This window comes from Nyctereutes procyonoides, unplaced genomic scaffold (assembly GCF_905146905.1).
Source record: "Nyctereutes procyonoides isolate TBG_1078 unplaced genomic scaffold, NYPRO_anot_genome, whole genome shotgun sequence".
Classification (NCBI taxonomy): domain Eukaryota; kingdom Metazoa; phylum Chordata; class Mammalia; order Carnivora; family Canidae; genus Nyctereutes; species Nyctereutes procyonoides.
In genome coordinates this window covers 16,630,337-16,651,061 of record NW_026575142.1, presented here as the reverse complement: position 1 = coordinate 16,651,061, position 20,725 = coordinate 16,630,337, and the positions used below count along the sequence as shown (strand labels likewise).

The window sequence follows — 20,725 nt, the reverse complement described above, 5'->3', positions numbered from 1 at the left end:
CCTGAAGACCCAGGATCGAGTTCTGCGTTGGGCTCCCTGCATGGAGCCCGCTTCTCCCTCTGCCTGTGTCTCTGCCTCTCAGTGTCTCTCTCTCTCTGAATAAATAAATTAAAAAAAATACTTAAAAAAATCTTAAAAAAATTACCATTAACCACTTTTAAGTATATAATTCAGTAGTAAGTATATTCACATTGTTCTGCAGCTGATCTCCAGAACTTTTCATTTTTCAAAACGGTAACTCCTTATTTTCTCTTCCCTCCCAGCCCCTGAGAACTACCATTATATTTTCTCTCCATTATATTGACTATTTTATGTACTTTATATAAGTGGAATCTGTATCTTTTTCTGACTGGCTTATTTCACTTAGCATAATGTCCTTTCTTAGATGATGTTGCATATATCAGAAATTCCTTCCTTTTTGTGGGAGGCATTATTTATTAGAACAAATTTCTGTAGCCATTTATTCACATATTGAGGAGGTTGTTACTATATTTGTTTTGAAAAAACTCAGAGATGGTGACATATTGCCATTCTTTTAAACTCTAAATTATAAATTTATACCAATATTACATTAGCATAATTGAATGTTCTGGATAGTTTTTTTTTTAACTCTACCCAGAAAATACTTGTAAAAGTATTTAAAAACAAATAATACTTTTTTTCATTTTTCATTTTTCTTATTTGTTTAAGAAGGACAATGGTTGTGTAGTTTTTTTGCTAGTGATAGAACAATCCAAGGGATTTATAGATTTAAAATACAGTTTTTGTAATATTCACAAGAATGCTAAAGTTCCTTGATATAAGTTCCTTGATATATACTGGATATGGAGACTGTGTTTAGTGTGGATATGGGGAACATCTTACCCAGCTTGTGAAGGAATAGAGGGAAGCCCTTCACCTGCACCCCACTTTATGACTGTGATCAGGGTCTCTTACCACTCTGAATATAACATGGAGTCCACACTGGCTCTTCAGTTCACTATTTGTTAAATTTAGGAAGATATTTAAGTTTCTAAGCTTGAATTTCCCTACTTATAACATGAGAACCTTAATAGTTTCTGTTCCATAGGGTTTTTCTGAGGATTAAATGAGGTAATATGAATAAGGTCAGCTGTGATTATTGTTCTTATTATTATCATCATGTTTGATATGCATGCTTTTGAAGATTCCCAAATAGACTACTGTAAAGGGAAATCTGTTCCATCCCTTGTTCTGTGCTAGATGCTTCAGAGAATTCAGGGTTGAGAGTATATAATTTATTCCTTTAGAAATTTGCATTTAGATATTTAAAATGGAATTAATTTTACCTATACAGTAGTTTTTTAAACCTATATCTTCTAAAAGTTTAAGTTTGGATTAAAACTTACAGGAATAAATCAGAGTGAAAATACGGTTTTAGCATTTTGAAACTTTTGAACTTCTGTAAAACATTCTTTGACTTGTGGATTTTGTTTGTTTATTCCAGCCAGCACCTAACCAAGTCACTTTTCATCTGCCCCTTCATCGTTACTATGCTATGTTTTTGAGTAAGGTAAGACTATAATCAAACAATTATTATTACTTTTTTAATATTGGGAAATAAGTATTGAATTAGTAACTTTTTTCCCCATAATTTTTAGGCTGTGAAATGTCAAGAACTAGATTTGGATTCTGTTTTACCTGATCAGGAAATGTTAATGAAACTCATGATTCACCCACTCCAAATTCAAGTATGTATTCAGGCTTTTAAAAAGTTTTGAATTGAATTTCTTAGTTATGTGATTCTTCCTTTATTTTATTCTTATGCCTTTACATTGTTGTTATAGCCAAAATGTTTGAAAAGTTTTTTTAAACTTAGATATTTTTGCTATATTATATTTTGGTGTTTTTTGTTCTTTGAAATTTACATTTAGCTATAATTTCCCCAGGAATTATTTTCATTGTCTTGACTTACAGGGAAGTTTTTAACATACTATACAGCACTGTTTTTTTTTTTTGATAGGAGACCCAGCAGATTTTTCTAGCGTTAGTACTATTTCAATTTAATTATCCATTGTTGTTTGGGGTAACTTACCTACTTGATTCTTAGTTTTCCCATCTAGAAAATGAGGGAAAAGAGGATTTTTGTGCATAAGCACTATTGTTTCTTTCAGTTCAAGTACTATAATTTTGTGGGCCAACCTTTTATGTGTATAGAGGGACTTGCACTTCAATTTGTTTTTCTTGGCAATTTTATTTATTTTTTAAAAAAGTTTTTGTTTATTTATTTGAAAGAAGGGTGAGCACACATGAGCAGGGGGAGAGGCAGAGGGAGAAGCTGGTTCCTGGCTGAGCAGGGAGCCATACATGGGGCTCTGTCCCAGGACCCTGGGATTATGACCTGAGCCTAAGATAGTTGCTTGACCAATTGAGCCACCCAGGCATCCTCTCCTTATTTTTTTAAAGCTTTTTTTTTTTTTTTAAACTTTTATTTTTATTTTATTTTTTTTTTAATTTTTTTTTTTATTTATGATAGGCACACAGTGAGAGAGAGAGAGGCAGAGACACAGGCAGAGGGAGAAGCAGGCTCCATGCACCGGGAGCCTGACGTGGGATTCGATCCCGGGTCTCCAGGATCGCGCCCTGGGCCAAAGGCAGGCGCTAAACCGCTGCGCCACCCAGGGATCCCCCTCTCCTTATTTTTTAAGTAATTTTTAAAAAAGATTTTATTTATTTATTTGAAAGAAAAGAATTAAACATTAACATAATAAAACATTTTTATTTGACTTTCTTACCTGCTCATTATTTGAAAAATGGCTAGTCTGGAACAATTAGCTTTGTTTTATGCTTATTCCTGTGTTTCTTTAAGCATTATATAGGGTTTTCTTTTTTGAGAAGGAAAGTTAATATAAGTGTTATTGATTCCTCCTGAAAGATTTCATTGAAAATTGTTATGTTTCTAGGAATCATCATGGAAAACTAACTCAGGGGGATGCCTGGGTGGCTCAGCAGTTAAGCATCTGCCTTCGGCTCAGGGTGTGATCCTGGGGTTCTGGGATCGAGTCCCACATCCGGCTTCCTGAATGGAGCCTGCTTCTCCCTCTGCCTGTCTCTGCCTCTCTCCTTCTGTGTCTCCCATGAATAAATAAATAAAATCTTTTTAAAAAATAAAACTAACTCAGTTATAAAAAAATCCCCCAAAAGAAGAGATTGTATAAAGCATAATGAGCATTTAAAAATTTCAAAGTATGTATTTGAATTGAATATTTTAAACTAACATGGGACAGAATGTTAGGCTCATGCTATGATCAGGTTATAAAAGATTTTGAAATGATTGTTCAGTCTAACATATTTTTTATAAAGATTGAAGTTAGAAGACTTCTTTTTCTAATTTATTTTTATTTTATTAGGCAAGTCTTGCTGAAATCCATAGTAATATGTGGGTAAGAAATGGTCTACAAATCAAAGGACAAGCCATGACTTATGTCCAGTCTCACTTCTGTAATTCTATGATTGACCCTGACATTTACTTACTACAGGTAAGTCAACTTGATAATGCAGATACTCTACTTTAGAAGTGTCTCATTTTTATCCACAGAATTTAGTTTATAGAGGTGACTCAATGATGACATGAAGAAGTTAGTGCCACAGGGGAAGCATTAGATCTTGGTCAAGAGGCAGGAATAGGAGCAAGGAGAAATCCTAAAGCAGAACCTTTTTTGGCATTTGCATAGGAAGGGCAAGGCATGGCAAGGCAACAGTTTAAGATTGGGTAGTTTGAATAATAATAATAATAATTCTGGTGGACTTTGGGGCATCAAGGCTGTCGCCAGCTATCTGGTACCTGGCCCCAGTTTGTTTTAGGGCAGGGGCAATATTGCCTTGGTGTGTGAGAGTTAGATAATAGGGGTGATTGACTTGCCTGTAAGAGGTTTGCTCCTAGGTAAGTTGTTTACTGTCTTTAGGAATATCGTTAGTATTTACTGTCTTTATAGCTAAAGAGAGGGTTAGTCTCTCCCCATGTCTGTAAGGCCCCCCAGGTGTCAAAACATGGTAAGATACAGAACTCAAGCAAACCATATGATTAATACAAGAAATAAAGCAATATTGAGAAATAAAGTTTCTGGGTTTTCTTTCTTTCTTTTTTTTTTTTTTTTTTGTCTTTTAAAGGTTTGTGCTTCTAGACTTGACCCAGATTACTTTATTTCATCTGTCTTTGAAAGGTAAGCATAATTTATTAAGACAGATATTAGGAAGTATTTGGAATTTAAGTTGATTTTGTTTTAACTTAAAAAAATCTGTCTCAAATATTTCTTATTATAGATTTAAGGTAGTGGATTTGTTGACAATGGCATCACAACATCAAAACACAGTACTTGATGCAGAGCATGAGAGATCGATGTTAGAAGGCGCTCTTACATTTCTTGTGATTCTTTTAAGTCTTCGTTTACATTTAGGTAAAAAGCACTCATACTAATGCTTGGATATTAACTATTCTCCCTGTCTTCCCCTCTCCCTGTGGTAGTAACTGGCTTATGGAAAAGAGAAAAGGATTTGGATATATTTAAACATTGTTTGAAACTCTTTACATGTTGTACAGTTGTTACTCTTTTTAGAATATCGTTTAAAAAATCCTTTACTTAAAGGGAGCTGCAAACAGCAGGTTAGTTAAACTGGTTATATTTGGGGCATTACAGTCTTTGTTCTTTCATTTTTGAAGCACCTCATTTTTGGTAAAACACCTTAATAAAAAGTATGGTAAGTTGGTTCTTTATAACTTATATATATTGAGATTTATTAATTCTCTTTTTAATTGTTATAGGGATGTCTGATGATGAAATTCTCAGGGCAGAGATGGTAGCCCAGTTGTGTATGAATGACAGGACACATAGTTCATTGCTGGACCTCATATCCTTTTAAAAGTTTACTTTTCTGTTAATTATAGAATCTAAATAATAAGTAGTTTTTGCCCATTTAAAAGTTTATCACTTTTGTGATTGAAGAATATTTTTGGAGTTGAAAAATAGTAAGGAAAAAGAACTTCAGTTGTTCAATTCTGCGTTCAGGGCTTATGGCAGATATTTTTGTTTCATTGTTAACCTCTCAGGGAGCTTGTTAGCCTTGGTTATTAGATTTCAGAACCGATGGCTCTGGGCACCTGAGGATCTGCCCTTGCCCTTCTAGGATGATATTAGTGAAAGGAAGCTGGACACTTTGTAAAAACCAGTTAGGTCTACTTTATCTGTATACTTAGGTTGGAATTCATGGTTAAAATTTAGAGGTATACCGTAATTATTGTCAGGGTTTTAAACACTTTAAGGATTTTTTTTTTTGTTTCTTAGAATTCAGTCTTAAACCAAGAGATTTTTTAAAAATTTAATTATTCATGAGAGAGATAGAGACAGAGACACAGGGAGAGGGAGAAGCAGGCTCCATGCAGGGAGCCTGACCTGGGACTTGATCCTGGGTCTCCAGGACCACTCCCTGGGCTGAAGGTGGCGCTAAACTGCTGAGCCCCCTGGGCTGCCCAAACCAAGAGATTTTTAAGGGCAAAGACTATCATCTATGAACTTCAAAAACTTTGTTCTTTGAGACAGAGCATACAATATACACTTTATACTTTTTAAGTTATTAAAATTTAAGACAAAGATTGTGTTATTTTGTGATAAAATTTATTTTGTAAATTTTGGACTAAATTTACTTTGTATGTTATGAATATGTTTGGAATAATTGGCAAAAAATTTGTGAAATAACTCCTATGAAATGCCTATTTGATAACCTTGAAGATTTTCATAAGCAGTACCAATTGATTTTATTTGATGATTTCATTCAACTATTATATAATATGTATCAGTGCTGTAACAGAACAAAAGTATTCCTCTGTAACTTTGAGTTAAAATTAATTGATTAATTGATGTGAAATCAATGGGAAAGGATCTTTATGGTTTTCTGATTTTCCTCTTTGTAAAAATTTGTTTAGCATCTTTTTTCTTTGAGGATGACATTTTGTGTCTTTGGAAAAATAATCTTTGCTCATAAAAATCTTGGCTAATTTTTAGCATATTGTTTTGATTCTCTAAGGGAAAGTATAACATTTGTAAAATGATGAAAATGGAGATTAATTTTAAAAGATGTTTTCATTTTCTGAAATTTGGTTAATTTTGGTGGAAATAAACTTGGGAACTATTTTAGCATATAACTTATTAATAGGCTTCTAGATTAAATATTTTAAAAATTCACAATTAAAGTTATTATTGAACTCTTGTATTATATAGCCCTCTTGTGGTCAATTTTACATACTACAGTCAATTACTCTTGAAGCAAAAGTAGTAGAAACTAGAGTACCTTGGTAATTTTATGATTAAAAACTGGCTTTTAGGTATTATTTTTTTTTCTTGACACATAAATCATATTCCAGAAAACCCAAATCCCAAAAGTGGCATTATTCCAGGCAGTTACAGCTTTGAATCAGTTCTATCAGCTGTAGCTGATTTTAAGGCTCCTGTTTTTGAACCTGGAGGTTCAATGCAGCAAGGCATGTATACCCCTAAAGGTATGTTTATATACTTTAAGATACTATTTCAAAATTGGTTTTCTGAATATAAGTTGTATACACTGAAAGGAAAATGTTTTGCTTTTTATGTATTCAGCTTTGAGTTTTTATGGTATATAGTGATACTGCTTCCATTTATTTACAAATCTATGGTTTTATGTTACAGCAAGCTTTCTTAGATGACTCTGTTTTAGAAAAGGAACTTTATATATGAATTCTAGTTCATTTTTATAAGTGGATGAACTCTAAATGAACCAGAAATTACAAAACTATATACTTAAAGTTTTTAAAAATGTATTTGCTCTCTAAATTTCATTTTGAGATAGTTCTCACTACCCCAAATTTAACTTGATACCGTTAAAATTAAAATCTGTATAGAAGATTGATTACATTTTCTTAAAATTTTTTCCTTAAGTGGTTGGTTTTCCAAGGTTTTCTCCCTGGCTTCATAGATGATATGCTTGATAAGAGCCAGAAGTAGGTGAAGACTTCATTCAGTCTTGTCTTTATCACTTCCAGGTGTTCACTAATCTAAGTTAAACTTTTGAAGGAAGTAGCACTTACATGCTTCTTGACTTCTTTAGCACGCATTGTGTAACTGAAAAAACTGATGCCCACATTGAGGTTGTAAATAACATATACTGTGTTTGGCAAAACAGCAGAATAAACCTGATCATGTGGGACTTTTTTCGAGGAGTCCACAAAGGTGAATTCATAGTCTCTGGTTGCAGTGTGTATTCCATTAAAGGAAAAGCACAGTGTTTATTTATTTTTTTTAAATTTTTTTTTTATTTATTTACTTATGATAGTCACAGAGAGAGAGAGAGAGAGGCAGAGACACAGGCAGAGGGAGAAGCAGGCTCCATGCACCGGGAGCCCGATGTGGGATTCGATCCCGGGTCTCCAGGATCGCGCCCCGAGCCAAAGGCAGGTGCCAAACCGCTGCGCCACCCAGGGATCCCAAGCACAGTGTTTATTGTAGAGAATACTTTGTATCTAAAGTTTAGTTGAATTTTTGAAGTGGAGCAGCATTCTAGTATAGTACAGCGCTTAGTAAGGTATAATGTGAGGATTACCTCTGTCATACTCACTTGTGGTCCTTATTAAAAGCACTGGGTCCTATGCCTCAGCCCCTGCTGCTCTCATCAGGACCTCTGGGGATGAATTCTGGAAATCTGTTTTTTTTTTTTTTTTTTAAACAAGCTCTGTAAGATGATTGTTAGGCACATTACTGTTTGAGACACTGAGATGGAGCACTGGGCTTTTGAAGATTAGAGTCAAGAAATTAGTTTTCATATTCAAATACAGTATTGAATTATGTTAGCTAGTATTGAGAAAAGCAATTTCTTAATTTTGGATTTTACTTTTATTTGTAAAATGAAAGAGTTGGAGTAGATGAGAGTTTTTAAAGCTTTTTAAAAGTGGTTGAAATAAGACTTTAGTTTTGAGAAACTAAATCTTAAGTAAATCTGTTATATAACACCAATAAAAACACATTTGCTCTTGTTAGAGTCAATGTGGGTGGTGGACATCGCATTTCTCATCTTTTTTGTCATCTTCTTGCTCCTGAAGTGGCCCCAGTTAAACTTTTGTGGAAAACCACAGAACACTAAAGTCTGCTAAACTGGTTAATTGCTGAAGTTTTCTTCTATTGTTATGGTTTTATAATTCTGATAAAAGTATTGGCATTTTAATTGTACAAGTTAATAGATTTAAAAGTGAAGGACAAGAAATGATAATAGAAATAATAACAAAGGTCTTTTTCTTTGATAAGGCCTATCTTAAGGATCTTGTGTCATACTTATAATCGATAATTTAAGATGAATGAATAGTCTGTTACATGAAAATAGGGACAATTGTTCATTGTTTCTTATGCCAGGAAGTTGAAATTACAGTAGATGTATAGGAGGCTTGAAGTTTCTTGTTTTCTGATGTTAAGAATTTTGCTAGAATGAGTTAGGAAAAACAATCTAGGAAAGATACACTTTTTTTTTTTAAGATTTTATTTATTTATTCATGTGAGGCACGGAGAGAGAGAGGCAGAGACACAGGAAGAGGGAGAAGCAGGCTCCATGCAGGGAGCCCAATGTGGGGCTGGATCCTGGGACTCCAGGATCACGTCCTGAGCCAAAGACAGGCGCTTAACCACTGAGCCACCCAGGCATCCCAAGTACACTCTTAAAGCAATGGTTTCTAAAATTATTATTCTTAGGCCATGTTGTAGATTTTTGCCACATCTAAATAGTATCTCTATTATTTATCATAGTCTGTTGTGTTTCCTTAAATGGATTCACTTTTTTAAACTTCACCTCATTCTAAGCATGATTATTAGTGAGATCATGGGTTTTATATGCAATGTATAATTTCCTAATACATGTTAAACATGATTATATAATTATTAAAATAAAAATCTTTGTATACTTAAAATCATCTTTGTACCACCAGTTGTACACATACTACACATGGGATAAGGGTTCCTAATTGTGAAGTTGGTAAGGTCATCAGTGATCAATTTTATTTTATTTTATTTTTTTTAATTTTTTTTTTTAATTTATGATAGTCACACACAGAGAGAGAGAGAGAGAGAGAGAGAGAGAGGCAGAGACATAGGCAGAGGGAGAAGCAGGCTCCATGCACCGGGAGCCCGATGTGGGATTCGATCCCGGGTCTCCAGGATCGCGCCCTGAGCCAAAGGCAGGCGCTAAACCGCTGCACCACCAGGGATCCCTCAATTTTAGCAAAAGAACAGAAAATCTTTTATAAGCCAAAAATATTACAAAGTAAGACTCTTAAAGATCAATAGCTCATTAAGTTTTTACTATAGCTTTCATATTTTTATCTTTGAATATTTTCAAAGTTGTTAATGCATTGCGTTTCTTATATTCTATTGGCACTTTACAAAAAAAGATGAACTAAACTTTTATGGTGAAGTCTTATCACATTATAATGCTTTTTTTTTTTCATTGTTAATAGTTTTTGCTCACTAGTTCTTACTGAACTTAAAAGAACATTCATCATGATGAAGTTATGATTTTTGACTTAGAAAAGTAGTCATAATATCAAGCTTATTAAAGCAAACATGTAATCATCAAATCAAACTATCCCATCTATGAATTTAAAATATACTTAAATGTAATTAGTCATCAAATGTTGACTTTATTCCTAAAATGTCAGTGTTTTGTTTCTACTTTCTTTTGAATAATAGCTGAAGTCTGGGATCAGGAGTTTGACCCTGTCATGGTCATTCTTCGAACAGTTTACCGTAGAGATGTGCAGTCTGCAATGGACAGATACACAGCATTGTAAGTCTGTTATATTAGTATAATGATGTTTTGTGTTTATGTCGAAAAATTTCAGTTATAACACAAATGTAATAAGCTATCATTAAAGTATACTCTTAGTCATTAGGGCAGAAAATAATATTTTGAAATTTTAAAAAATCTGCCATATATATTTGTTCTCAATATCTTTGATCCAGAATCTGATAAATTTTATAAAATGTCAGAAATAGACATAAATAAAAAAAATAACAAACTTATTTGGTTGCTATTGACCAGTGAAATGCCAAACCTAGTTTTTATGTTGTTCTGCTTTTAAACCAGTAGAGGAGGCACAAGTTAAGAGAATAAAATTGTCTGTTATCAGAGATGATGGGTACCTAAAAAAGTGTGGTAATGTTGCTGTGTTTTTCACAACTGGGAAAATAGCTGAAGCAAATTGAATTTTACTTGTAAATATTTAACAAAATGGTTTAAAATGTTGATGATTGCAGAAAAAAGTTTTGAAGAATATCTTTTCAATGAAGAATTCATTTTTCTTTGCTGTTACAGACTATTTTTTAAATATTGTATTGCTGAATATCATATAATATCTTTTATCTGCTTTTCTAAAGCATGTGTTTATTTTATTTTATTTTATTTATTTATTTTTATGTTAAATATTTTAAAACAAGTTTTAAATGATACTGATGTCTTAGCTCTTTTTCCCCCTGATGTCTTAGATCTTAAGAAAATATTTGTCTATCAAAGTATAAATATAAATATTGGGTATAACTGAAACTTTTTATTTGCCAAGACATTGCAGTAATACGTTGAATTTATGATCTATCACAGAAATATTTGAAATAATTTGTAGTGTAGAATTTTAGCATACTTCTCCTTCACCCAAAAAAACGAAAACAAAAAACAAAGCCTAGTTCAGCCATCAGCATCTCTACCTTTCTCTAAAACCCTTGGAGAGATAGTTTGAAGTTCTTCGTACTGTACTTTTTTTTTTTTAAAGATTTTATTTTATTTATTAGAGAGAGAGAACATGCATGAGCAGGGAAGAGGGGCAGAGGGAAAGAGAAGCAGACTCCCCCGAGGGAGCCTGACCTGAGGCTCTGTTGCAGGACTCCAGGATCACGACCTGGGCTGAAGGCGGCACTAAACCACTAAACCACCCAGGCTGCCTGTGATCCTTTTCTATTTGCAAGAAAACAACAAAAAATCCTTTTGAAGAATTATGGTGAAAAATGATTGGATAAATTAACAGTTGTTTCTTCAAAATCTAGCTTGGGGTTAGGCACTTCATTAGGTAATTAGTAATTGCTAAATTAATGAAAAGTAAATTTCTTTAAATTTTTATGCTGAGTGTTTAAGTGAAAATAAGCTATTTGCTGTATGTAATGTTTAGATGTTTAGGATCTTAGGATCGTGTTGTCAGAAAAGGCCTTCAAAATATACTATCCAGTTTCCATTGAAGTATCTCTGAGGGCCAGAGGGTGTTAGGGAACAGCAAGAGAAGATGGAGGTGGCCTGTACTGCTTTCCTCACTCCCAAGTACCCTTTAGTAGGCAGTTCAACTTTTAAAAGGAAAACAAAAACAAGACTACAACAATAAGGAACAAAACAATAGTTGGAAGACCATCCATTTAATTCAATATTATATTTTATATATGAAGACATTGTGGCCCAGAGAAGTTTAGTGAAAATGTTTGTTAATGGTAGTGTTGAAACTTTTGTTTAGGCCATTTCCAACATGCAGATGTGATTTTTATATGGTGACTGTTTTAAATTCTGCAGGAAAGTAAGTTTTTTCAACTATAATTTTGATATTTCTATTGCTTCCTGTCTCCCATCTTGAAGGTTAACGACTGCCGGCCCACGTTTGAAAAGTATGGTGTATGAGTTTATGTACATTTTTGTCTCAAATTAGTCAATATTTATTTAAGTGTTGGTTTGAATCACTGAAAAATTTTTGCTCTCATGTAGCTTTTCCTTTGCATTATCCTACTAATGCTTTTGAAAAGAGCAGTCAGAATGATGTATCATTTGCTACCTTGAACAAATATACAAACTTCATTTTGGAATACTTCATTACTCTAGGTGCTGCATATTTAGGGGCTAGTGCTTAAAGCAAACAAACAAAATGGGCACTAAAAATGCTTATTTATGCTAGTAGGATAGTTGAAGTATTTTATCATAAGCTGTTGGGGTTTTGAAAAATATGCTTATATACAAATACTACATTATTATGCAGAAACCAATTTGTTTTCTTATTTATTTTTTAAAAGATTTAATTTATTGATTCATGAGAGACACAGAAAAAGAAGCAGAGACATAGGCAGAGGGAGAAGCAGGCTACTCACAGGGAGCCTGATGCGGAACTTGATCCCAGACCTCGGGATCACTCCCTGAGCCACCCAGGTGTCCGATCAATTTATTTTTTTATTTTTATTTTTTTAAAGATTTATTTATTCATAAGAGAGAGAGAGAGAGAGAGAGGAGAGGATGGGGGGAGAGATTCTTTTAGCAGAGAGAGGCAAGGCAGAGACACAGGCAAGGGAGAAACAGGTTCCATGCAGGGAGCCTGATGTGAGACTCGATCCCGGGACTCCAGGATTACGCCCTGGGCCAGGGCGCTAAACCACTGAGCCACCCAGGGATCCCCTATGTTTGTATGTATGTATGTATGTATGTATGTATGTATGTATTTAAAAGAATTTTTTTTTGGAGTTCAATTTGCCAACATTTAGCATATCACCCAGGGCTCATCCCGCGACGTGTCCCCCTCGGTGCCCATCACCCAGTCACCCCAACCCCCTGCCCACCTCCCCTTCCACTACCCCCTTGTTCATTTCCCAGAGTTAGGTGTCTCTCGTTTTGTCACACTCACTGATATTTTCACTCATTTTCTCTCCTTCCCCTATTTTTTTTTTTTTAAGATTTTATTTATGATAGACTTAGAGGCAGAGACACAGGCAGAGGGAGAGGCAGGCTCCACTCTGGGAGCCCGACTGGGGACTTGATCCCAGGGCTCCAGGATCGCTCCCTGGGCCAAAGGCAGGCGTCAAACCGCTGAGCCACCCAGGGAACCCCCTTCCCCTGTGTTTTTATTTTTATTTATTATTATTATTATTTTTTTTAGATTTTATTTATTTATTCATGAGAGACACAGGGAGAGGGAGAAGCAGGCTCCATGCAGAGAGCCCCAAGTGGGACTCGATCCTGGGTCTCCAGGATCACGCCCTGGGCGGAAGGCGGCACTAAACCGCTGAGCCACCCGGGCTGCCACTCCCCTATGTTTTTAAACAGAAACTTAGTTTTATGGTATTCTTGAATCATAGATGCAATTCATTTCTCTGGAATCTTAATGGTAATTTTTTAATTTTAATTCTTTAAAAAGGATTTTTATTTAAAAAGGATATTTACTTTTATTTTAGGGAGAGGGAGTCTGTGCACATGTGCTTGTGAATGAGGAGTGGGGAGGGGGAGAGAGAGAGAGGGAGAGAATCTTAAGTAGGCTTCACACCTAGCGAGGAGCCCAATGCAGGCCTTGATATCACAACCCTGAGATCACAACCTGAACCGGAACCAAGATTTGGATGCTTAGCTAATGAAGCCACCCAGGTGCCAGATAATTTTTTTTTATTTTTAAGATTCTCCCCCTCCCTTAAAAATATATTTCCTCTAAATTAAGTTTTTGGTTTTTTGTTTGTTTTGCTTGTTCTCTGGCTTCCATGTTAGAGGCTTTTTTTTTTTTTTTTGGTTTGTTTTGATATTTTGGCTATTCTCGATACTTTGTGGGCTTTTTTTTTTTAAAGATATTTATTTATTTGAGAGGGCACAAGCAGGGGGAGCAGCAGAGGGAGGAGAAGCAGACTCTTTGCTGAGTAGGGAGCCCAATGCGGGGCTTGATTCTAGGACTTTGGGATCATGACCTGAGCGGAAGGCAGATACTTCGATAAGCTTCTTTCCGTCATGAGCTATAATGCTGTTGACTTGAGTTCAGTGGTAATGAATCAGTAGAATGTTACATCCAGAAAGAGGTAGAGGAAATTCACTGATCTATGCATGAGGTCATTCCAAAAAGTACTGAAATAGCAATTGTAGTGTGTGATGAAGCTATGGAAAGGTTAAAAGCTAAATTTGTGGACTTTTGAGATGATGACTGATAAAAAATGTAGTGTATAGCGTAAAGAAATTCCTGTCACATTTAGCAAGGGTCAGGAAAATGTTAAACTTTTTTCCACTAGTGCTGGCTGGCTTGCATGTTTCAAAAAATAATATAATGTGAAAAATTTTAAATTTTCAGGCAAAGCAGGTTCTATAGATCCTGAGGTAGAAGAATTTTAAAAATACTTGCTAAGAGTTATACAGAAAAGGGTCATGTGAAAGAGCAGGTTTTCATTGTTGATAGGACTGTCTTGATTTACAAGGACATTGGCAAATATAATGCAAATGGAATTTTGATTAACAAAATGACCTAGACTTGCAGGAACCTAATCTTGTATTTCTCCTAGGAGCAATAATTTTGTTTGTGGTGACTTTATAGAACATAACTACTTGAATAAAGGCAGTTGACTGTATCATGTATCTGTATATATAGATCTGTTTCTCTTCTGTTCATTCTGTAAATTAATCCCATACTATCACAAATATTGTTGTTTCTCTCTCACCTTTCTCCACATCCTCTTTTCTCCCTTCTTCTTCTCTCTCTTCTTTCTTCTATTTATAATATTTATTCTTGGCTCTTTGGCTAGAATTTTATGATGACCATGTCAAACTTAATGATGAAACATGTTGGATTTTGATTGAAATTGTGCTGATTGAAATTAATTAACAGCATCTAGATTAATTCAGTAGAAATGCCATCTTTAAAAAAAATATTTTTGTTTATTCATTTGACAGCAAAAGTAAGGGGAGTGGCAGGCAGAGAGAGAGGGAGAAGCCAGGCTCGGTCCCAGGACCCTGGGATCACAACCCAAGCTGAAGCCAGATGCCTAACCAACTGAGCCACCCAGACTCCCTGAAATGCCATCTTTTTAAGTTTTTATTTTAATTCCAGTTAACATACAATGTTATATTAGTTTCAGGTGTACCATACAGTGATTCAGCAATTCCATACATCACCAGGTCCTCATCACAACAAATGTACTCCTTAGTCCCTATGGCTCATTTAACCCATGTCCTTCCACCAGTTACCAGAGGGGATGGGTTAAATGAGTGATAGACCTGAAAAGCATTCTTGTCTCGTTTCTAACACCTTTCAAATGTGTCACCAATATATATAATGTTTACTTTAGTGGTTTTGTATCAGATTGAGGAAGATTTTTTTTAGTGCAGCCCTACTAGGAATTTTTATTATGATTGAGTTTTTAATTTTATCAAATGCTTTTCTTGCATCAGTGTAGATGATGGTTTGCAATCCAGATATCTTTGCATTATTGGGGAAACCCAATCTTGTGATAATGTACTTTTAAAAAATATTGCTTGTTATGATTTACTCATTAAACAAATTTTCCCCATTATACTCAGAGGAATATAGTCTTAGAAATTTTTTGTATCATGTTGTCTTTATATTGGTAACAATGTATATTAGCATCATGGAATTATTTATGTATCTTTTACCTTTTTGCTATTTTCTAAAATGTATCTCAGGAGATTAAGATTATTTGTTTTTGAAAATTTTTTAAGCAGCTTTATTTAGATATAATTCACCTACAATACAATTCACCCATTTAAAGTGGACAATTTAGTAGGTAGTTTTTAGTATATTCACAGAGTTGTGCTATCACTATAATAATTTCTTTTTTAAAAGATTTTATTTATTCATGAGAGACATGCACAGAGAGAGAGACAGAGACAGAGACAGAGAGAGACAGAAATACAGGCAGAGGAAGAAGCAGGCTCCATGCAGGGAGCGTGACGCGGGACTCGAGCCTGGGTCTCCAGGGTCAGGCCCTGGGCTGAAGGTGGCGCCAAACCACTGAGCCACCCGGGCTCAGCCATCCTTACTCTAAATAAAGAAACCCCATATTCATTTTCAATTAATTATGCATTTTCCCCAGCCCTCCAGTCGTAGACAACTATTAATCTGCTTTCCGTTTTTATGGATTTACCTATTTTGGACATTTCATATACATAGAATCAAATGCGTTCTTTTGTGACTAGCTTCTTTTACTTAGCATAATGCTTTCAAGGTTCATCTACATTCTAGCATGTATCAGAACCATTTTTTTTTATTGTCAAACAGTACTCCTACTATAGTGAAGATATCCCACTTTTATTTATCCATTCATCAGTTAATGGATACTTGGGTTCTTTTCCCTTTGGGGTTATTTTGAATAATGTTACTATGACCATCTGTGTATAAATTTTTGTATGATTATATTTCATTTCTCCCGAGTATATGCCTGTGAGTGGAAATGCTAGGTCATATGGTAACTCTATGTTTAATTGTTAAAGGAACTACCAGATTGTTTACCAAGGCAGCTTCAGCTTTATACATTCCTGTAAGCAGTGTATGAGGGTTCCGGTTTCTTCTTCTCCTTACTAACACTTATAATCTGTCTTTTTGATTACAGCCATCCTTGTGGGTATGAACTGGTATCTCATTGTAGTTTTGATTTGCATTTCCCTGATGGCTAATGATGTTGAGCATATTTTCATGTGTTTATTAGCCGTTTGTGCATCATCTTTGGAGAAATACCAAGATTTTTTGCCCATTTTAGAAAAAAATTTTATTTATTTATTCATAGAGACAGAGAGAGAGAGAGAGAGAGAGAGGCAGAGACACAGACAGAGGGAGAAGCAGGCACCATACGGAGAACCTGATGTGGGACTCGATCGGGGTTGCCAGGATCACGCCCTGGGCTGCATGCGGCGCTAAACTGCTGCGCCACCAGGGCTGCCCTCTTTGCCCATTTTTAATTGGATTAACTTTTTGTTATTGAATTTAAAGAGCTTTATATTATGAATACTAACATCAGGAATATGATTCATAAATATTTTTGCTATTCTGTCATATGTGGGTTGTCTTTTCACTTTTTGAGTATCTCTTGATGCACAAAAGTTAACTTTAATGAAGTTCAATTTATCTAGTTTTTTCTTTTGTTGCTTGTGCTTCTGGTATCGTATCTATTGCTTAATCCAGAGTTACAAAGACTTAAGCCTATGTTTTCTTCTAAGAGTTTTATAGTTTTAGCTCTTATATTTCAGTTTTTGATACATTTTCAGGTAATTTTTACAGATGATGTAAGGTGGTGGTCCAACTTCATTCTTATTTATGTGGATATTTCTTGAAGATTTGATAAAACTTTCCTATTTAACTACCTGGGCCTCATGTAATTTTATTTATTTATTTATTTATTTATTTATTTATTTATTCATTCATTCATCATTCATTCATTCATCCATCCATCCATCCATCCATCCATCCATGTGAGAGGAGTGTTATTTATTTATTTTATTTTATTTTATTTTATTTTTTAGGAGTGTAATTTAAAACTAACTCACTTTTTTTAAAGCTTATAGCCTTACTTGGGATTTTTATTTCTTTTTGAGAAGGACAGTCAAGTTTTATTTTTCTAGGAAAGATTTTACTTTGTCTCAAGTATATAATAAAAAATTATCTTTGCCTTTTTATTCCTATTATTTGTTTGCTGTTTCTTATTCTTGATTAGTTTTCTCAGAGGACAGCCAGTTTTACTATTTTTTAAGAATAAATCTTGATTTTGTTGTTTCTTTTCTCCCTTGTTTTCTATTTTGTACCTTTTTTTTTCTTTATTATCTTCTTTCAATTTAATTTGGATTTTCTCCCTTAGACACTTAGTTTTTTTTTTTTTTTTAAGATTTTATTTATTCGTGATAGAGACACAAAGAGAGGCAGAGACACAGGCAGAGGGAGAAGCAGGCTCCATGCAGGGAGCCCGACGTGGGACTCGATCCCGAGTCTCCAGGATCACGCCCTGGGCCAAAGGCAGGTGCTAAACCGCTGAGCCACCAGGGATCCCGACACTTAGTTTTTGACTTTTTACAAAAACACATGCATTTAATACTGGGGTTTTCCTAAGTACTGTTTTAGTTGTATTCCACAAGTTTTTCTATATAGTTTAGGTTCTAAATTTAAAATTCTATTATGAAAAAAAATTCTATTATGATTATAATTCTGTGTGAATTTCTAAGAACATCATGTTATAAAATGTCTACATGTCTGAAGTTTTGCATTATCATTTAGTGGATTTCTAGTTTTATTTACTTTGTGACAAGTGGTCAAGGCCCATATATCCATTTTTGGGGTATTTTTTGAAATTTACTTTCAATCTTAGTATTTTCAAAATCTTCATAAATATTCTAAGTGCATTTAAAATTATATGTATTTTCTAATTATGGGATGTTCTTTATTTGTCTTTTGGTTCAAGCTTATTAATTATGTTGTTAAAAATCTTCAAAATCCAGGGGCTCCTGTGTAGTTCACTCAGTGAAGTGTCTGACTCTTGATTTTGGCTCTGGTCATGGTCTCAGGATTGTGGAATTGAGCCCTTTGTTGGGCCCCATGCTCAATGGGGAGTCTGCTTGAGATTCTCTTTCCCTCTGTCCACCCCCTCATACACATTCTGTGTTTCTCTAAAATAAACAAATCTTTAAGAAATCATCGAAGTATTTAGCAATTTTTTTTCTTGGGCTTTCTGTTAAAAATGTGTTAATATCTTCTGTTATGATTGTGAATTTGTCAGTTTCTCTGTGTAATTCTCTCAAATTTTACCTTTTGTGTTTTGAGTCTGCTGTTACTTGTACATAAGTTCATTACCGTTATCTTCCTGGGGAGCCTGTTGTTCTTGCACCACAGAAGAGACAGATAAGCTTTCTTATTTTTCCTTGTGAATTATCCTTTCATTGAGGGTGAAGCTCTTCAAAGGTGCCAGTTTTATGTGAGATCTCATTCCATCTCTAAGCCTTGTGTGAGCCTCTTACTTTGAGATCTACTTCTTCAAGGACTTTAAAATCATTGGTAAATCCATGTTAGTGCTTGTTGTTAATTTCTTGTTCTTTTTCTGGTAACTGGGGAACTTCACTTTCTGTTTTGTGAGTTCAAATATGCATTCAGAGGATTACATTTTATGTTTTGTCCAGCTCTCTAAGCCATTGGTAGGTGGGAGAATTTTAGGTTATCTATTTTTTTTCAATTATCGCAACTGGAAATTTCTTTGTTTAGTAGTTTACGTTGTATTCTTTGTTTCTTTCCTTTTATTAACATTTCCTATTCATATAGTTTTTTTCTAGTTTTCAGCTTAGGTTTCCCTACTTGTTTTTATCTAATACAAAAAGAAATAATAATGTTTATTGTGAAAGAATAGATATGTGTTTGGCATTTTTGAGCAATTTGATTAAAAATGGTACTGCGTAGAAAAATATGACAAAATTATGTACAAATCGCTACTGTTATTTTTAAAAGATTTTATTTATTTGTTTATTTATTTATTTGAGAGAATGAGCAAGAAAGAAAATGCAGGGTGGAGAGGGAGAAGCAGACTCCCTTCCAAGCAGGGAGCCCAGCGTGGGGCTCAATCCCTGGACTCTAGGATCATGACCTGAGCTGAAGGCAGATGCTTAACCAACTGAGCCAAACAGGCACCCCTATAAATCACTACTTAAACCACAGTTTAATCTTGAGTCTATCATCTAATTTTAGTTTTGCTTTATTTTTACAGTTTAAAACAGAGTGGAAAATTCCCTGGAAATCCCTGGCCTCCCTATAAGAAAAGGACGCCACTCCATCCCAGCTATAAAGGTCTTATGAGACTTTTGCACTGTAAAACTTTACACATTGTGCTATTCACTCTGCTTTACAAGGTACAGTAGTAATTTGAATAGAAAGACTCAGATTAGAATTTATTTCCATATTTTTCAAATAAAAATGTTAACAATATTTATGTAAAAGTACTACTTATAAAGCAAAGTATTTATTCTTTTTTTTGTATTTATATATTCTTTTTTTTTTGTATTTATATATTCTAAGTTGAAAATGGAGTAGCTACACCATTCTTTGTGGGAAACTATTCATCTTATCCAGTTTCAGATATAAATATCTATTTATGGTTCTTATAGAACAAAAAGTGAAATACTGTAAAACTAGGAGAAATGAAAGGAACAATAGGGACCAAACAGCCACCAGAATCCATTAAAAAGACAAAACTAAGCCATGAGGGCCAGTGACCTTGTGTTTCAGATTATTTTCTTCGTTTTTTCTCTCTGATCAGAAATGTGACATGGAGGGATTTGAATGGTTTTCTATGTGGCAGTCTTAAGAATTTGCTTTAGTAAATACCTCAGAAACTTTCTGAAAAGATAGATGCTTTTATTTTTTTGCTACCTAGAATTTGTTTTATTCTTGGGTTTTCTTATTGTAGAGCTGATTTATTTATTTATTTGACTAACATTAGCTGTGTACTCAGAAATTACATACATAATATTGTAGAGTATATGTAAATATATAACAGGCATATTTATTATCTAACTTGGGTAAGAGATTAAAGACAAACTATATAGTCGTATCATATAGATAAAATAACTATAGACATCAATAAAGTAAGTATAGACATGATAAATGTTACAGAGAAAAGAAAAACTGTTTCTTATTCCTAATTACAATTAGAAAAATTAAAAGAAATTTTTAAAGAGCTTATTTATTATGCAGATTTCTAATACACAGTTAGAAAAGAAAAACTATTGCTTCTTATTCCTAATTAGAATTTGAAAAATTAAAAGAAAATTTTAAAGAGCATATTTATTATGCAAATTTCTAATAACTATATACACATTTTTTTGATTACTTAAAGATACATTGCATTTAGTTAGGTAGACATTTGGTTATTTTCTTTAATGTTTGCTTTGTAATGAAATACTTTTAGTTTTCTCGACCCCTCATTCTTTCAGCTTTACCCCATGACCA

At 34.1% G+C, this 20,725-nt stretch overlaps 1 protein-coding gene across 1 annotated transcript in view; it reads left to right on the top strand.

The window, feature by feature from the left end:
* UBR3 (ubiquitin protein ligase E3 component n-recognin 3) overlaps positions 1-20,725 on the top strand; it is a 234,038-nt gene that overhangs the window by 85,472 nt on the left and 127,841 nt on the right. Inside the window, exons 12-20 of the mRNA XM_055308033.1 lie at positions 1,466-1,531; positions 1,620-1,709; positions 3,369-3,497; positions 4,129-4,181; positions 4,282-4,415; positions 4,781-4,865; positions 6,369-6,511; positions 9,717-9,813; positions 19,485-19,626. Coding sequence (XP_055164008.1) covers positions 1,466-1,531; positions 1,620-1,709; positions 3,369-3,497; positions 4,129-4,181; positions 4,282-4,415; positions 4,781-4,865; positions 6,369-6,511; positions 9,717-9,813; positions 19,485-19,626 — 939 coding nt within the window. The remainder of the gene's footprint in view (positions 1-1,465; positions 1,532-1,619; positions 1,710-3,368; positions 3,498-4,128; positions 4,182-4,281; positions 4,416-4,780; positions 4,866-6,368; positions 6,512-9,716; positions 9,814-19,484; positions 19,627-20,725) is intronic.